This window comes from Nannobrachium achirus (genome assembly GCF_963921795.1).
Source record: "Nannobrachium achirus genome assembly, chromosome: 8".
Classification (NCBI taxonomy): domain Eukaryota; kingdom Metazoa; phylum Chordata; class Actinopteri; order Myctophiformes; family Myctophidae; genus Nannobrachium; species Nannobrachium achirus.
The window spans coordinates 7,230,733-7,251,068 of NC_137817.1; the positions used below are offsets into that span (position 1 = coordinate 7,230,733).

Genomic DNA, 20,336 nt, shown 5'->3' on the forward strand with positions numbered 1-20,336 from the left:
TGGAGATCTATGCAGACACAGTGCCAGTTCCGGAAAATCCTGATGTCAGACATCAGAATCCGAACCTTTCGTGCTGGTTCCAGAAAATCGTGTATCGGGTCGGGTCGGGTCGAGGCCGAGCACTGCACTACCTGCTGCGGTGGGGAATGCACGTGCCGAATTTGAAATAGGGAATGAATGCCCCACCCTTTAATGCAAACCCCATGAATGCCCCACCCTTTAATGCAAACCCCAATATACCTGTTGTCATAGGACCCGTTTTGACCATCTGTTTGTCTTTGTCCACTTATGCCCATATATGAAGATCTCTGCACACACAGTACCGGTTGCAGAAAACTCTGATGTCAGACTTTATGCCCATATCTGGAGAACGCGCGTGCCGGTGGGAAGAAGGGTTCTCGAGATACGCGGATTACATACATACATAAACATTCACAGAGATTTTGTGTTGACTCATGTGGCGTACGTGATGTCACAGCCTTTTATGAAGTGATGTCACAATGAGTCAGCGCTTGCGCCGATTTCCTCCGGAACAGCTACCTGTTGTCATAGGACCCGTTTTGACCATCTGTTTGTCTTTGTCCACTTATGCCCATATATGAAGATCTCTGCACACACAGTACCGGTTGCAGAAAACTCTGATGTCAGACTTTATGCCCATATCTGGAGAACGCGCGTGCCGGTGGGAAGAAGGGTTCTCGAGATACGCGGATTACATACATACATACACATTCACAGAGATTTTTTGTTGACTCATGTGGCGTACGTGATGTCAGAGCCTTTTATGAAGTGATGTCACAATGAGTCAGCGCTTGCGCCGATTTCCTCCGGAACAGCCTGATGTCAACAATCAGCTCCGCATAAGGAGATTCCGAACGTTTCGCGCCGGTTTCGGAAAACCGCGAGTCGGGTCGGGTCGAGGCCCGGCACTGCACTCCGTGCGGCGGCGGGGAACGCGCGTGCCGAATCTGAAGCCGGTGGGACGAACGGTTCTCGAGATACGCGGATTACAAACAAACAAACAAACAGACAGACAGAGATTTGTCGCATTTATAGATAGATAATAGTGGTTATAACACAATAGAATCTATTATCATGTATTACAACTATATCCTGGTGGTCTAAAAAAGTCAGTGAGTGATCAGTCATTATGAAGTGTTTGGCCCTGTTTGGCCTAGCTCAGATGCAAACCCCATTATACCTGTTGTCATAGGACCTGTTTTGACCATCTGTTTGCCTGTGTCCATTTATGCCCATATATGGAGATATCTGTATCTGTCTGTCTGTCGGCGTCCATTTTATGTCCATATATGGAGATCACTGCAGATATAGTTCTGGGTCCATTTTATGCCCATATGCCCATATATGGAGATATCTGTCTATTTGCGTCCATTTTATGCCTGCCCCACCCTTTAATGCAAACCCCAATATACCTGTTGTCATAGGACCCGTTTTGACCATCTGTTAGCCTTTGTCCCCACCCTTTAATGCAAACCCCAATATACCTGTTGTCATAGGACCCGTTTTGACCATCTGTTTGCCTTCTGTTAGCCTTTGTCCCCACCCTTTAATGCAAACCCCAATATACCTGTTGTCATGTTGTCATAGGACCCGTTTTGACCATCTGTTTGCCTTCTGTTAGCCTTTGTCCCCACCCTTTAATGCAAACCCCAATATATGGAGATCTCTGCACACACAGTACCGGTTGCGGAAAACTCTGATGTCAGACATCAGCTCCGCATTCAGGGATTCATTTTATGCCCATATCTGGAGAACGCGCGTGCCGGTGGGAAGATTTGCGTCCATTTTATGCCTGCCCCACCCTTTAATGCAAACCCCAATATACCTGTTGTCATAGGACCCGTTTTGACCATCTGTTTGCCTTCTGTTAGCCTTTGTCCCCACCCTTTAATGCAAACCCCAATATACCTGTTGTCATGTTGTCATAGGACCCGTTTTGACCATCTGTTTGCCTTCTGTTAGCCTTTGTCCCCACCCTTTAATGCAAACCCCAATATATGGAGATCTCTGCACACACAGTACCGGTTGCGGAAAACTCTGATGTCAGACATCAGCTCCGCATTCGGGGATTCATTTTATGCCCATATCTGGAGAACGCGCGTGCCGGTGGGAAGAACGGTTCTTGAGATTCACATACATACATACACATTCACAGAGATTTTTTGTTGACTCCTGGCGTACGTGATGTCAGAGCCTTTTATGAAGTGATGTCACAATGAGTCAGCGATTGTGCCGATTTCCTCAGGAACAGCCTGATGTTAACAATCAGCTCCGCGTAAGGAGATTCCGAACGTTTCGCGCCGCTTCGGGAAAACCGCATGCCGAGTCGGGCCGAGGCCCGGCACTGCACTCCGCGCCGCAGCGGGGAACGCGCGTGCCGAATCTGAAGCCGGTGGGACGAACGGTTCTCGAGATACGCGGATTACAAACAAACAGACAGACAGACAGACAGAGATTTGTCGCATTTATAGATAGATTATTATTATTATTTGCCTTTTTCTATGGGCTATTTTATAGATGTTGGATCATTATCATATTCTATTCTATATTCTATATTCTATATTATAGGCTATTCTCGACTATTTTCACAGTAACGAGTGTAGCCTACTAAAGCAGTCATTAAACTTGCAGTAGCCCAACTGTTACAGATGCGACTGGCCAGGGGTGCATTCAAAAGTATCGAAACAAGGTATCGTTCGTTTTTACGTGAACCGATACTCGATAGTATCGACGTCAGTGAATCGATACCATTAAAAGTATTGCCGACGATACCCAACCCTAAATATGACCAATGATTAGAAAAACATATATATATATATCCCATACCTGCTGGGTGAAGTACAACAATGTGCAAACACAGCAGCAAGATTTGTGAGCTGCTGTGATAGGAGAATTCATGGGTTGCTTTTGTAGTCCTACACCAGCCATGTTGAGGACCAACACAGGTGTTCTGAATGGTATAGAACATTTAGTTCTATGCCAATCAAACAAATAGAAACACCTGTGTTGGTCCTCAACATGGCCGTTTAGTACCACAAATGCAACCCATGAACATAAAAATGGAACCATAGACTGTATAAAAGATATGGACAAAGCGAAGCCATTGGTTTATGCAGCGCAAATGACACAATATGGGTCCATGGCATGGGTGTTGCCATCATAGATTGTAAAGGCACCAGAGGATGCTATTGGCTGCCAACGGTCACGTGCAACCGCAGAGATACATGGGAGAATGTGGTCGGAGCCTCCCGAAATACAGCACACGAAGAAGAACACAGCCGGCTGGTATTAGTTTAGTTGGCCACGCCCCCCACAACTTTATCATCAATTTTAACATAAGTGGGACCTTATACTCGTGATTGAAAGGGAATTGTAACTAGCGATAGGAACCATAATGTATTTATGAAAATGTTAATTAAGGTTAGAAAACGAAAGGGGAAAATGAATGGGGTCCAATGGAGAACAATTCTTTTTGCGATCGGCCGGGGGGGGAAACAGCGCAACTAGCGGCCAATCATAGGAAGTTTTAGTTCCGTATTTGGGCTCATTTTAAATCGGCGGAACTATGCCCCTGAATGGGGCATAATGAACACAACCACCAAGACTACTGATCATTGTGTAAATGCCGTATATCCCAGCACTGTCTGCATCGAGTAATCTCCATACGTAAAAACGGTTTCAACCCTTTCAATTGTACATATCTTATTTTGATTGTATTATATTGAGTGATTGATTGTATTGCACTTCTGCGTTGGCAATGTAAACATAATGTTTTCTCACACCAATAAAGCCCTCTGAATCGGAGGTCTGCTATTTTCGATATATTCAGCCCCTGCCTCTCTAACATTCTCTGCACGTCCCTGAAAGGGTGGGATCTGGGATGTGAGATGAAAAGAGAGGGAAAGGGAAAGGAGAGGGGAGGAAACAAAAGAAAGTGAAACGGAAACACCGCATGCTTGATTGGAGGCATTGTGTTCCAAGAATGTCTTTTTGCAAAAGTCTGCTGGTGGTGCTATAACAGGCCAATGTGAAAAGGGTGGCATGTGTTCTTCGCCAATCTTAGACCTTTCATGGCAATCGGACGCTGCATGCTTGATTTGAGGCATTATTGTGTTCTAAAAATGTGTTTTTCACTGGTGGTGCTACGTATAACAGAGCATTGTGATAAGGGTGGCATTTGTTCCTCTACCTAGTGGGAATATGGTGGCAAATTTAATGTTAATCGCAAGCTGCGTTGTTGATTTGAGGCATTTTGTTAAAAAACGGTGCAGTCCTGCAAACTTTGGAAGCCAATATTGGTGGTGCTATAAAAGGCAAATGTGAAAAATGCAGGGCAAAGGGCCTTAGCCTCAAGGGAGTGCACATACAAAGTTTTCCACTGATGGGTGGAGTTAAAGGGATATTACACTTTCAAACAAACTTTTAGGTCTAATCAGGCTTGTATGAACACCCTGAACAGTTTTTAATTTGCTTCATTCAGTATTTAGATATTTGATGTAAATGTTACCAGCTCCAACACGCCCAGGCCCTCTCCACATACACACCCATTGTAACTTCAAACTCCATTTTAACCATGATAGATTCATTAAAAACACACATTATTTTTTCTGGTGACTCATAATACCCTCCTAATATGTGAGCAGACCGTGTTTTTTCAATAACTTTTTTCATTTATTTTTAATAATTCTTTGGGAAAATGGAAAACATTAAATACAATAATATTTTATTGAAAATAAATGAAAAAAGTTATTGAAAAAACACGGTCTGCTCACGTATTAGGAGGGTATTATGAGTCACCAGAAAAAATAATGTGTGTTTTTAATGAATCTATCATGGTTAAAATGGAGTTTGAAGTTACAATGGGTGTGTATGTGGAGAGGGCCTGGGCGTGTTGGAGCTGGTAACATTTACATCAAATATCTAAATACTGAATGAAGCAAATTAAAAACTGTTCAGGGTGTTCATACAAGCCTGATAAGACGTAAAAGTTTGTTTGAAAGTGTAATATCCCTTTAAAGATTAAAACACAAAAATTGAAGTGGCATTTCTTCCTCGGCCGCCTATAGGGAACACAAGGACAGACAGGGGCGAAAACATACTCTCCCCCATGCCTTCGGCTGGTGGAGACAAAACTATGGTTTAGTGATGAGTCATCAATTTTCACTGTCTTTTGGGGTCCGTTTTTAGCCCAAGGAATGTTTTTCATGCAAAAAAAATGCTTGCAATGGATTCAGAATAATTAAAAACCCCTAGTTTGATCCTTAACATCCCACTTAAAGCAGTTTTTTTGGGAGTCATTTTTTCCTTTATAGTATAGTAGTGTATAGTAAGTGAATGAGACTGAAAATTACCCTAGCTGTCAAGCATTTTCCCGGCCATTTAAAAAAAGACACCCCGGCCAAATTTGTTTAATAACCCTCCTAGATGACAAATCCATTGAGAAACAGACCTTTGCTTCCACGGTCACGGAACTGCCATTTTTGACTCTACTAAAAAGGAGGGATCTGAGGAGGAGAGAGAGAGAGAGAGAGAGAGAGAGAGAGAGAGAGAGAGAGAGAGAGAGAGAGAGAGAGAGAGAGAGAGAGAGCAGGGGACAGAGGGCTTTAAAGAGGCTATGGTTTAATTCACATTGGGAGCACTGACATCTCTCTGGACAGCAGGGTCTGTGGCTAACCCCAGGAGACCGACACACACACACACACACACACACGCACGCACGCACGCACACACACACACGCACGCACGCACGCACGCACGCACGCACGCACTCACGCACGCACGCACGCACGCACGCACGCACGCACGCACGCACGCACGCACGCACGCACACACACACACACACACACACACACACACACACACACACACACACACACACACACTGTCCAATCACTGCCAACACCTGTGCCTCCCTGTGAGATATGACCTGCTACAGTGACACAGCACTAAAAAGAACCGGCGGGAATCTCTCTCTCTCTCTCTCACACACACACACACACACACACACACACACACACACACACACACACACACACACACACACACACACACACACACACACACACACACACACACACACACACACAGAGAGTGACTAACATGAGCCAGCAGGTGGTATGAGAAAGTGCATGTGCGCGGGGGGGAAAAAAAGGACAGGAGGTAATTTTAGATATGGAAATGTGGGACCAGCAGGCAATGCTTGTGTTCGCCTTCAATGTGAGAGATGACGTGCACATGTACGTGCGTGCACGTGCACTATGAAAGGCAACCCAAAGGGGAGCACACAAAATAAATAAGGCATGACTCGGGACCGCCGACGTGGAGAGACAGAAGGTTTTGGAGATTGAAGATGAAAGAAAGTAAACATATTGGATTTGCTTTGCGTTTGTGTTGTTGTGCACAGTGCCTTTAACCTACGGTCAAAAGACATCCTGGTTTGACTGTGATTTGCCCAGTGACACCCAGCTTTCAAGCTGGTTGTCCCTAGACCAGGGGTTCCCAAACCTTTTTTGTCTCAGGGCACCCCATGAATATATTGTTTTAATCCGAGGCACCCCTACATAATTTTCACTCCCAGCACCTTATATTTATAGCGTATCGTCGTTGTCGGGTGGAAACCTTGTATGTCCAAAACCGTTCCTTTTGTATTTATCATCTATAAAATGTACTAAACTAGTGAAAACAGCAGATCTACAAGCACACAACGCCTCGCATCGCGAGGCGTTGTGTGCTTGTAGATCGGCTGTTTTCACTAGTTTTGTGCAACAGTCTTGTATGATGAAGCAGGGCAAAAGACGTACACATTTGAAGCTTGGAGATACGAGGTTTCTGCCTGACAGCGACGATATCTTAGTGATTATGTTGTGAGGAAAACGTTACCCATTTCGGTTAGAACTGACTGAAAATAACTTTGTACTTCAAGTTTAAAATGATACTAAATATTTTTTCAAGTGTCCAAATAAATTCCAAATGTTATCAAATGATCTCGCGGCAACCCTGGACTGCCATCACGGCACCCCAGGGTGCCCCGTCACCCACTTTGAAAACCCCTGCCCTAGACAAATGTCTGCTCAAACACCAAGTCCCGGTTTTCAATATTCACTGCAAAATTGTTCCGGTTTCCACCAGAGATAAAATAATAATACTTGTTTTATTATGATGTTCTATTCTGTTGGGTAGGAGTTGAATGCCCTACCAACAAAAACAAACAAACAAAAAAAAAAAAAAAAATGGTGACTCCTTACCATCCTTCAAAACAGCTCTAAAAGAGCACCTACAGGTGGCTGCAAATTGTAAGTGGCCCCTGTAAAAAGTCTAAGTCGACAAAATATGGTCACCCTACTTTAACCAAATGAACCCTAGCGTCCATATTCTGGGCATGTCATAATATGCGAACAATCAAGGGAAATGGGCAAACTGTCCGCGGTAGTGCAGAAGCTATTGGTTAGCATGGTAACCAGTTAACACGTAAGGTAGCGTGTTAACGGGGCCGCGGCACTTCACGGGGGGGAATCGTTAACATGTGTGGGAACATGTTAGGAACTCCAGGTGTTAAGAGGAAGCTGCCTTCGTCATGCAGATCTGGGTAGTAACGGACGGAGATGCAAGAGACTAGGAAAGTCTTTTGTACCGGCTGCTCTCAAGCTATACAATGAGACACACAATGGTCGCTTGACAAGGACTACCTTCCTAACCTAGGACGATGGTAGCTTTATTTAACTGGAACTATAGTCGTACTGACTCTCACCTCTAAGGACCTTACCAGGGAGGGTGCTCATGTGCATCTTGCTGCGTCACCCTTTCTTGTTTTTCTTTGCACTGACCATTGGACACTTTTTTTGTTTGGCTCTGCACTACTGAGTTGTGTTAGTAGTATTGAGTATTTACCGGTAGCTTGTGTTTGACATGGCGGATGAGATACTTGTAGCACTGACTAGCATTGACTGTTAGGGACACTTGTTTGGGCACTGTATGGTATTATAGTTGTGCTTAAGGTTTACTTTTTTAGGTTCGAGTTGGCTGTTTCACGTTGAGCATTGTCTTTTTTGACACTTTATGTATATATTCTTCTTTATCTTCTTTGTTTCACCTTGATCTTTACTGCATGTACTCTGTTCTTTTTTATTCTTTTCATACTTCTCTGTAACTTTGTAAATATCCTTATACTGCTGTGCTGCCTCTGGGCGACTCTATCTATCTATCTATCTATCTATCTATCTATCTATCTATCTATCTATCTATCTATCTATCTAACCAGAGATGGCAGGTCTTGGTTTCGTATATGTCTTGGGTCTAATACAGTGGTTGTCAAAGTGGGGTCCTTGAAGGGGTTCCATTGGGGTCCCCGTCGTTTCTCATTAGTTATCAATTTATTTGCCTTGTTGGCTTATTAAAGCAATCTTTATTCAATGAATATCGAACTATTGGGAGAATTGGGGCGGTGCTCTAGAGCTCTCTATTGACCAGCCACCACTGCAGCAACAATCTTCTCTCATGGGCATCCCTTTGTCCAAAGCGGGTCCACGGCTTAATGAGTATCAATTCAGGAGACTTTGACTTGAACTAGTTAATTGAAAACCACTGATGTTACTGATAGGAGAAAGGAGGGTTTGGCTGGGCCTTTTATTACAGGTCAGGATGGCCGAGCGGTCTAAGGCGCTGCGTTCAGGTCGCAGTCTCCCCTGGAGGCGTGGGTTCGAATCCCACTTCTGACAGTATTTATGCCCAAGTACCCCAATTAGAGTTCTCAACGGGCCTGGAAATTAAGGCCTGGCCCTAACTGGGCCCGACAGGGCAGGCCCGAGGCTCGGCCTGACCCTAACCAGTTTCATCATTTTAGTGAAGGAAAATAAAAACATTAAAAAACGCCTCCAGGTGGCGCCACGCCAGCACAGTGGTGACCGTACCACGTGGTTCCCCGTTATAGCGGAGTTATGCTGAGAGATAGGCTGAGAGAGGAGAGAGTTTAGCCTACCTTTTCACTTTTGATTCGGCTATGTTTTCTCATGAAGAAAAGTTTAATCCTTAATCCTCCTCATCGTGTCCACACCCTGACCCTACAACGCATGCATCTGTCTGCATGTGCCGTAAGTATGTCGCTCAACTCTCTGTGTCGACTGTCAAGTCAGTGTCTTTCTCTCCTCCACTCTCTCTCCGTTTCGTTTCGGAGTCACTCTGACCTGTTTTTAACCCCACCATCGCGTGCATCAAAGCAGGCTGCCGCTGTCTGATTTATGGCCCTGGCCTGGAAGAAGAACTGATCTGCAAGTTCTAAACATGTCAGATCGTGATGCAAAGCAGACTTCAGTGGGTTTGTAGATTGAATGGAATTTTGGTGCGCAACACCAGCCTGCTATTAACAGTTTTACTGCCAAATGTTATTATTTATTTATTGGGTCTTGTGCCAGCAAAAGCAGCTTACCTTTGCGAGGTTATAGACAAAGATCTATTTTTTTTCTCATTACATAGTGCACTTTGGTCATACTAGCAGTAGAGGGCAGCCTCATGCAAGAATGAATGTGAAATGGCCGCGGTCGGCTCCCATCCGTCCAGGCCACTAAATCGCTACAGAGCAATAGACCCAGAGAAAATAACAAGGAAGCGTTTTGTTACTCCATCAGGGTTCCTGCAACATTTTAAAAGTAAAATTTAAGACTTTTTAAGACCTTTTTAAGACCTCAACAAATGTAATTTAAGACCCAAATCGCCCTCTCGGGCCGTTCGCCCTACCTTTTTCCGCCGACCTCACGCTCACCGCGCTGACAGTGGAGGTGACAGGCACGCCCTCTCAGGCTACCTTGATCCACGTGAGACACTGCCGAGCGAGCTAAAGCAAGCAAGTAGCCGCATTGAGTGTTGCGAAGGTCGCATGAGCCGACTCAGCGCAGTCCGAGTTATGTCACGATAGGGAGTGGGACAGAATAGTAAATAATTTCACCCCGATTATCATTGCACCGGATAGGCGCCCAGGGCGAACAGCTGGGAGGGCAAACGGACCTGTATTCTGACAGGAATAACCGATAAGAGTGAATGGTATAAGACTAGTCCAGGGGTCTTCAACGTTTTCAGGCCAATGACCCCTTAGTTGAGAGAGAGATGAAGCAGGGACCCCCACAAGCTTTTCATAGATTCCATATACCGGTAGTTTCATCATTTTACACCAAAATAATCAGTGTATTTTGGATTCATGTCAATCTGTGTTTTCTGATATTTAACCACTTGAATCGTCAATACTTAATAAACTTGACCCTTCACTCTGTAATTAGTCTTTCTTTTCCCCCTCTGTCTACACTAAACCTCTTTGACGAAAATAGTCGATCAACAAGCTTGTAGATCTGCTATTTTTGCCTCCAAATCTGGACACTAGGGTTCAAGCGGTTCATATAAAAAAAGGAGAAAAAAGTTTCTATCACACAACAATTTGGAGGACCCCCTGTAGTAACTCTGAGGACCCCCTGTTGAAGACCCCCGGACTAGTCCATCTATTGTGATCAACTGAGAATATTCATTTTCCAATAACAAAACATAAACCCAGCTTCTGCAGTGAATTACAACTACAAGATGCTGTATTTACCCCACAGATTGTTCTACATAAAATGAAGAAAATAAAATATACAATAAAAATATAATAAAGCCTACAGATATACAGATCCAAATAGCCAAGTCAGGGACTTGTCTTAGAAGACAGGCATATATATCATCACAGTTTAGAATCAATGTTAATGTTAATCTCAGACTCTGAGTTAAATTATTAAATTAATGAGGTTAGCCCATGGGTTAGCCTACTAAACGGGACTAAAGTCGGGAGAGGAGAGGGGACTGGGAGACGCGGTGTACGTAAAAACGCTCAGAACAGCTGTTGTAAATCACAGATGATTGGTGGATTCTCCTCTTTGAAAACGGACTGATAAATAACTTTATGACTGTCAACTTCATTCTGTCTCACAGGCAGAAGGAACGGGAGTACGGGACAATAGCGTTAGCATGTAGCTAATTCATCATGAGGAAAATCAACAACAAACATCGGTTATGTCACATCCCTGCATCAATGCAGAATCGCGAACGGCCGCATCGCGGTTCGCGATGTAAGCGAATTGTCTAAAACTTTTAAGAAGTCCACAGTGTCCACTCCACAGCCCACTACTCCACTACACACGCCAAGTATGTTTATTTGTGAGCTCTCGTCTGTGCTCACCCACTGACTGTGTGCTAGTACAGGGAAGGCAGCTGATGTGACGGGAGGCTAGAGAAAAGGAGCGCTTGATTTGTTAAAAAACAAAACTATCCTCTTCCGCATCCACATACATTACCACATTACTGACAAAACGGGCGGAGCTGAGAACAACAAACAAGCTCCTCTTCTCACTGACTACTGCTCACTTCAGCCTGTTCGCAGTTTCTCATCGTCTAATATTAACAACTCAAATAAACAAATCAAATGAATATGCACAAATGTTTATGGCTTAATTTTCCCATGAGCCTTAAAAACACCATCATCAAATTTAATACCTACGGTCAGATTTAGTAAAATTCAAGTCTTTTTAAGACCTTAAATTCACGATTTTTTATTTAAGACAATTTAAGACTTTTTAAGGACCCGCGGGAACCCTGTCCATTGATGCTAACGTCCAGTGGGTTTTTGAGAGCACTTTTACGGGAGATGTGTTAACGGTACACACCCGCGCGACCCCTCATCAGTTTACAGACATCAAAACAAGGTACAAAAGAACGAGCCAAAGAACGTACAATTGCCATCGCGCCGCCGTGAAAAATGGGGCGAACGGGAACGTCCAAAGCGGTAAAAGAGTTAAGTATATATTGGCAGCCTGCTGCGAGCACCGCACTGTCTGTGATCGCAGTACTCTCTCTCAATCACTCTGCTCGCCTGCTTGGTACTGACACTGGTCGTGTGCTCGTGGTCACATAGTAAATAAGTGAGTTAAACGCCAGTCAGCGCCATGTTCTTTATCTTTATCAAATATAAAAAAATATTAACTTTTTTTTTTTACTTTTTTTTTTTTTTTTTTCACAGAACCCGAGGCTCGGCCTGGCCCGACTAATTAGCATACATTTTGAGCCCGGCTCGGCCCGAATACGTCGGGTTGGGTCGGGTCGGGCTCGGGCAGAGATTGAGAACTCTAACCCCAATCCTGAACAGCATATAACTGTACGATGAATTTTCATTTAGTTTCACTCCATTATTCCACTACTACAGCCGTTTCTGGGATGGGTGTTGCCAAAGAGGCAGCCGCAGTCATCGACCGGCTTCATCGGAAACTCGTCTGCTTGCATTTTGCTAAGAGATACATTATTGCGACCGAAGGTCGCATATACTCTGAAGAACCGTGTCGCTTGAGTGTCCTTCCGTACCCCTGTGATGTCAGTGTGATGTCAGCGAGTTGTGACATCACTTCCTGTACGGGGCGGCTACACGAAATGTGGATAACACTATATATGGAGATAGTCCAGTCCATCATGTCATATGGGACTACCGTCATAGACAGTAGCCAAAAGAGAAGGATACACAAGACTAAGAAAGACAAAAAAAGGAGGAGGAGGATAAAGATACCAAAAGGAGAGAGAAGAAAGGGTGGATGAGGTACAATGTGTCTCAGAAAAGAAAAGGAGGTGGCAACGGGGGCGGCTAGATAAAGTTATTAGGCCTGGATCCGACTTTAAGTCGACACACAGGATTCCAGAAGTGTAGCGCTTATTCGCTCTTGTATCAAACTGGTACTCGAAACGTTCTTAGAATTTAATATATATTTTCTAAAGTAAATATGGGGGCGGCTGTGAAAAAAAGAGAAGAATAAAAAAGAAAAAAAGGAGGAGGAGGATAAAGATATCCAAAAGGAGAGAGAAGAAATGGTGGATGAGGTACAATGTGCGGTATCCTCCTTGTCAAGCTCGACGTTGGTCATTTGGACCTATACATGGAGAAATGGAGCGAACCTGTTTGGCCTAAACATGGAGATGTGGTACAGAATGACTCATATATGGGCATAAAAAGTATGTCATGTGACATCACTTCCTGTACAGACAGTCAGACAGACAGACAGCCATTGACAGCCTAACAATGGCTACTGTCTATGACGGTAGTCCCATATGACATGATGGACTGGACTATCTCCATATATAGTGTTCTCCACATCTCCATGTTTAGGCCCTATCGCTCACACCCTAGGTGGGGTTGGCGATAGGGCCTTTCTGTGTGGAGTTTGCATGTTCTCCCCATGTCTCCTAGGGTTGATACCCTCACAAAAACATGAACAAACTCCCCCCAGAATGATAACAACTAGAATCGTCAGAGAAACGCTGTGGTTGGCCAGATAGTCAAGAATTGGCGCGGCGAGGTCGCATGTCACCCTGAGGTCGCATTCCACCCTCAGGTGTCTTACTAGTTTATATGTAGTTTAATGTATATGTATTTATTCATGATATTGATGACATCAGGGATCTCCATATATGGGCAAAAAAAGGACAAGGCCGGAATTAATTTGTAAGTATGACTCACGTCACGGTAACCACACTATCATGCAATTTCCCAGAATTGCATGTTTCTAGTTAAAAGCTTTGTTAAGGATTTATAACTATGTATTTTAGATACCGGTAGCTAATAGCACACTCAAACTGGTATTTAATTAGTTATAAATGTGTTATAACATGTAAGGCTGATGATTCGAAGCTTCAGATGTGTCAGGATGGCCGAGCGGTCTAAGGCGCTGCGTTCAGGTCGCAGTCTCCCCTGGAGGCGTGGGTTCGAATCCCACTTCTGACAGTATTTATGCCTCTGTAACCCAATGCTAAAAGGCATTTCCATACTAACAATGCATGATAATACAGATTAACTATCTGTTAGAACTAGTTAATGAGATCATTCACAAACTCAGTTAATGAGCTATTCATTACTTTTGAAATGTTTGTAAATAGTTGATTAATAGTTATAAATGACTTGAATGCACCTTAATTAATGGCTTTATAAATATACCTTATACATATGTAATAGATAATGCTAATAACTTATATATTATATACAAAACAATAAAATAAGATCTGGTTGTCCCAGAGGTGAAATGGTCCTTTAATTACTAACTTGAGGAATAGTTCCAAATGTAGAATAACGTCCCAATAAACTATATAAACTATTGACATGATCTTAACAATTGCATTTAGTAACCTTTAAATCATGATTTGCTATTCACTTCTTAAAGGGTCTTTTCCAGTATGGATGTTAGAAAAGTAGGATGAGTTAGCAGCATGGCTTGTATTGAAAGTCGTCAATCAAGTATTAACTAGTAGATAAGGTACATCAGCCTTGTGGTAGTGTGGCCGAGTGGTCTAAGGCGCTGGATTTAGGCTCCAGTCTCTCTGGAGGCGTGGGTTCAAATCCCACCACTGCCAGTCAACCTTTTAGGTACAAAATTACAATATCCATACTTCCACACTCGCTCTATCCACTCGTGCATTAGTCTCACATCTGAGTGAGGAGGAGAGGATTACTGTATATGCAGGTCTAGACTCAGAGGAATCAAGCCGACTGGACTGACAGCCATATTCCAATTCCTCACTCCTTCTCACGCACTCACAATTCCTGCATAGATGATGTATTTCTCATAGGCCTATATGAGCTGTTTGACATACATTCTCGCACAACAAACAGCATGATTGTATAAATACAAATCGACCTGTTATTTAATGTGTCACTTCAGTAGCTCACTGTTATTCAGAATAATATACATATATACTGTATGAATGCACTTCAGTATCTCTGCAGTTTAATCAAATGGTACACTTGATCATTAAATATTAAATACTAAGGGCTTCCAACGTAAAAAAAGACCGTAAAACGTCTTATTTGGGATGTTCCTTTTAGGCGGGGTGTTTAACTGTACTCGTACTGTACTACATTTCAATTCTATTGATTATACTTGTACTGTTCTCCATTTTTGTCTAATAAAATAATCAATCAAAAATAAAAACACTTTCACTCTCAAACCGTTTAACACACGCATGCAGGCACGTTATTATATTTACATTTTAGGATTGGAGCACGCAGAAAGAACGTTCTGTTGGACGACACGGCAATGCTGTTTTTGTTTTTTTACACCCGTTCTCCCAGACAGCGTAGTCGTATATTTCCCTCCCATAGCCCGAGAGATGGCCCATCCAATAAAAAAAAATATAGGAAGACAAGATTTCCGGCGAGAGGACGAGAACAGGCTGAAGCCTACACTCAATGTACACTAAGTGGCTTGGAGTCCATTACACATATGTACAGTACCGTATTTTCCGGACTATAAGGCGCACTGTCAATGAATGGTCTATTTTCGAACTGTTTTCATATATAAGGCGCACCGGACTATAAGGCGCACATAATAGATGCTACCGTTGCGTTATGCATCCAACAGATGGAGCTGTGCTAAAGGGAATGTCAATGTCAATGAATGATCCATATATAAGGTGCACTGGACTATAAGGCGCACTGTAGTTTTTTGAGAAAATTAAAGGCTTTTTAGTGCGCCTTATAGTCCGGAAAATACGGTATATTGTGGTTGTAGCTACTACCTTTTAGGGATGGGACGATATGAAAATGTCATATCACGATTATTGTGACCAAATACGGAGGACGATTTCACAATACATCAAAACTCCACGATACGATTATCGTGAGTGTTTTTTATCACAATAAACGCTAATATCACTTATTGTCCTATCCCTACAACTCCTTCCTGTGTAAAGGCTAAATCACACTTTCAACTTGCAACCAAATCCCCAAACTGCCCTGCCCTGCAATTGGACAATTCAGACCCCATTGTGGTCTGGGCTTAAAACTGTTGCCCCATGTGAGACAAGCCCAAGCCACACCAATGATTCGCCTTGCAACATGCAAGTACATGCAACTACTCGCAACCATTGCGAGCTTGTAGATCTGCTATTTTTGAAAAGTCGTGAAAATGTGTGCAAATCTTTGAATATGTATTTTTTAAGCGAACATTTGTGACTCATACATTTTGCTTCCGGGGGGGTCCCTGGAACTAAATATTTTGAGATGGGGGTCCGTGGCCAAATTCATATAATTTTGGGGGTCCTTCACATGAAAAACTGTGAGCATCACTGACATGGAAACATGGGTTTCTTGCACACATTTTCAAAAGTTTTAAAAAATAGCAGATCTACAAGCTCGCAGCGCGGCACTCGGTGCCGCGCTGTGAGCTTGTATATCTGCTATTTTTCAATAGTTAACATTCATGGGGGGCCCGCAGTGAATCCTTGTACCCGGGGCCCAGAATTTGGTGTGACGCCGCCCCTGCACGCACACACACATTACTGACCTTTTCCAGCAGCGGTAACCAGGCAGTGACCAGGTGGAGATTTTTCAGACAAAGCCAATCTCCATTACGAGAACATTCCCTGAGCGCGGCTAAGGCCACATCAGCCTGACCCTGACCCATCGAGATCTAGAGAGAGAGAGAGAGAGAGAGAGAGAGAGAGAGAGAGTTGACATTTTCAGTGTTTCAGTTATTAATGTTCTACATTGACAAACTTTGTTTGTGCTCTAAAAGAGGAGTGACTTAAAGACCTGTTTTGCCATGCAATGTAAGTCAATGGGAGAATATTTTGAATTATAAACTTTTTCTTTTTTTTTTTTACATTTTTATCACACAATTTTGTAACCCATTTTTCACCCAGTGCCGATTGCCTAGGGCGCTGCTCTCCCTCTGCCAACCTGGGTTTATTTTTAGTTCTTTTAGCTTATTTTCGACGGCTGCATGCACACACCGTGCGACCAGATGTAAACAAAAGCTCTCGGTCGTGGCTTTCACCCGGCAAAGATCAATTATAACTGCGATCACCCGTGCTTTGGTAATGGTCTGTAGAGAAAAGGCTTGTTTTGACCGAAAACGCAATCTGGACAAAGAATCCGAGATTTCTTTAGTTTTCATAACATTGGTCTGGACGGAACGGGAAATCTTTGGATAACGTAACGGAAGTTGCGTTAAAACTAGGCTAAAGTTGCATCACTCACGGGTGCGAGAGGCCGCAGTCTACGGTAAACCACCGGAAAAGCTGTTTGACGTTTTAAAGGACAACTTTGTTTTTTTACAACAAGGGTTCATATTTTAGATTGTAATTATAGAAAAGAAAAAGTGAGTGTTAAAATGTTTTCATTTGCTTCGTTCTATTGTTTTATCACGTTTACCTTGCTAAAATATGGGGCATGTTTACAAGTGGCTAAATGTCTTTTTAGACACAATAAGCCAGCAGTTTCTTTATTGCTATTTACAGTAACACTTCTAGCCCCCATAAGTCACATCCAACCATGAAAGGTTGCGTTGTATTTTGGGAATGGGCTTATTCTGTGTAAAATGACATATTTAGCCCCTTGTACGCATGCCCCCAACCACTGAAATAAGAATCTCTAAAACAATAGAAAGAAGTAAATGAAATAATTTTAACACTCATCTTTTATATTCTTTAATTACAATCTAAAATATGAACCCTTGTTGAAAAAAACTAAAGTTGTCCTTTAAGAGATTGGGAATGGCTGAATTCACTAGCAAATGAGCAGAGCAGTTGACTCAACTTCGACATAATAGCAAAAGTCTGTTAGCCGAGATGAATTTCCCCAATGGTGCATTTTAAAACATGGAGCCAGAGATCACACAATGAATCATATGCAGGGGCGTCACACCAAATTCTGGGCCCTGGGTAGGTACAAGGATTCACTGCGGGCCCCCCATGAATGTTAACTATTGAAAAATAGCAGATATACAAGCTCACAGCGCGGCACCGAGTGCCGCGCTGCGAGCTTGTAGATCTGCTATTTTTGAAAAATCGTGAAAATGTGTGCCAAGAAACCTATGTTTCCATGTCAGTGATGCTCAAACTTTTTCATGTGAAGGACCCCCCATCTCAAAATATTTAGTTCCAGGGACCCCCCCAGAAGCAAAATTTGAGTTACAAAATGTTCACTTAAAAAATACATATATTCAAAGATTTGCGCACATTTTCACGACTTTTCAAAAATAGCAGATCTACAAGCTCGCAGCGCGGCACTCGGTGCCGCGCTGTGAGCTTGTATATCTGCTGTTTTTCAATAGCTAAAGTTACTAGGGCTCCTCCACCTTGGGCCCTGGTGACTCAGTCCCACTTTCCTACCCCTTGTGACGCCCCTGATCATATGCACAGCACAGGCCTGTTGTTCCTCTGGGCAAATATGTAATAATGTACCACAGTGCAAAGTACTGCATGGGCTCTTCAAAATAAAAGCACAGCCCTCCCTGCCCAGATCAATATATGAATGCTCACATGTGGGTAGTCATTTGCATATGTTACCGTTGAAGCTCATTTTGAAGCTGTTTGAAGAATCATTTGCATATAATGCGTATCTCTCTTTTTGTACCCTTATCATGAGTTCATGTTTACGCCTCCAGGACACAGCTGGGAAGGAATATGTATTATGCACTTGGTGACTAGTTTTTCTTTTTTTTCTCTTCTTTTTTTTGCATGGTATTTTCAAAAACCATCGCAAACGGGTTGAGCTCGCCGCCTAGTGGTCTGTTTGCAATTAATCCAATATTAGATATAGGTCATGTATATAGTTGAAACCCCAAATAACTGATAGAAGAGATCTTTAGGAATTTAGTTCTAAGTGTCCACGATGGCTGACAGGAGCTTACAATGCTGGGAGTGAATGTATTTTTTTGGATGATAAGTTGTGAAACGGGACATTCTGCATTTTTTTCTGTCAATACCGTTGTACTTTTACTCAACTACATTTTGATTACCAGCTTTTTACTCGTTGTATTTTTCTACATTGCAGTATTGATGTGTTTTTCTACACTTGCACACATTTCACGACTTTTCAAAAATAGCAGATCTACAAGCTCGCAGCGCAGCACTCGGTGCCGCGCTGTGAGCTTGTATATCTGCTATTTTTCAATAGTTAAAGCACCCGGGGCCCAGAATTTGGTGCGACACCCCTGGTGTTTGTCCTCCTACCTCGTGGTAGGCCTCCCTGCCCACGGTCTCGGCTGCCAGCTCCGTCAGCTCCTGGGAGGGGTCCGCCCCGGGGGAGATGATGATCAACACGGGCTCCAGCTCCATGGTCTCCCCGTACAGACGCTTCAGGTTCAGAGGAGGAGGAGACAGCTCCTTCATGCCTGCAGAGAGCGGGCGGAGAGAGAAGAATAAATAGACCAATGAGTGGCTCTCAAACTTTTTTGGGCTTCAATACGCCCTTTTCCTGATTGCTGAATCCAAGTACCCACATTCATCAACAAAATGTAGCGAAGGACCGAAGGGAATGCAGACGAGTTCGGGAAACATTCGGTGGTGCGCGCGCCGCTTGCAGGGACGGGACCTGCGTGTTCCGCCCCGCGGGGATAGGACCTGCGTGTCCCACCCCCTACCCACAATACATAGGTAGACCCTGCCCTGTAGTTAGTCATTGTTGCTGCAAGCTGCTGCCCCGCCACCACCCCAGCTCCACCTATAGGTTCTGCGTCAGACCCCGCGGGGGGTCTCAGAAACAGACACAGTTGTTGTGATTCAGTGGCAAAAATAATTTTGTCAATCAGACAAATGGTTCCAGAGATAGAGCTGTTTGAATGAAAAAAAGTGTCCATCCACTAGAATGGACACACATTTTCACACATTTTCTCAATCAGCTAAACGAGGGAGCAAACACACAAACAGAGAAAAGCATCTCTCTGATCTCAGGTCATTTTGACATCTTTTAAAAATAAAAAAAAATGAAAAAATGTTTTATTTTTTTTTCTATGTAAAAAACACAAAAACCGTCATAAGCCGTCATTGGCACACAGGGCTATTGGAAAAAAAACGTCAAAACCGTCATGTGGCACAGAATGAGTTGTATATTCTAACCTTAAGAATGTTTCCTGAACAACATTTTGACCAGAAAATACTGATATCAAATTCCAGTTTTTATGTCAATATGTTTAAAATAAAAGTAGCCTGTTTTCTATTCAGTAACAGGACAATTCGTACTTAATTTGGTTTAAAGCTTTATGGAGCAGCAGCAAGTTCACAGACATTTGTCAATGTTTTATCATTAAACATAATAAATGTTTCCATTTCCCCTCAAGTACTGCCCGTAGTACCTCTGCGTACCCCTAGGGGTACACGTACCCCCATTTGAGAAAAACTGAAATAGACCATGCCACAGTTGGGGTGGGCGATATGGTGGTAAATATCGCCGAGACGATACAATGTCCACGATATGCCTTTTCGGAAATTTCGGAAATATCGTATATATCGTGATACAATGAGGGAGCCAATCCTGTTGAATTGTT

General features: G+C 43.2%; 1 protein-coding gene across 1 annotated transcript in view; it reads right to left on the minus strand.

Annotated features, from left to right (window-relative positions):
• dync2h1 (dynein cytoplasmic 2 heavy chain 1) overlaps positions 1-20,336 on the minus strand; it is a 557,731-nt gene that overhangs the window by 180,899 nt on the left and 356,496 nt on the right. The window contains 2 exon segments of the mRNA XM_080731168.1: positions 16,353-16,478; positions 19,024-19,184. Of these exon segments, the coding sequence (XP_080587294.1) occupies positions 16,353-16,478; positions 19,024-19,184 (287 nt within the window).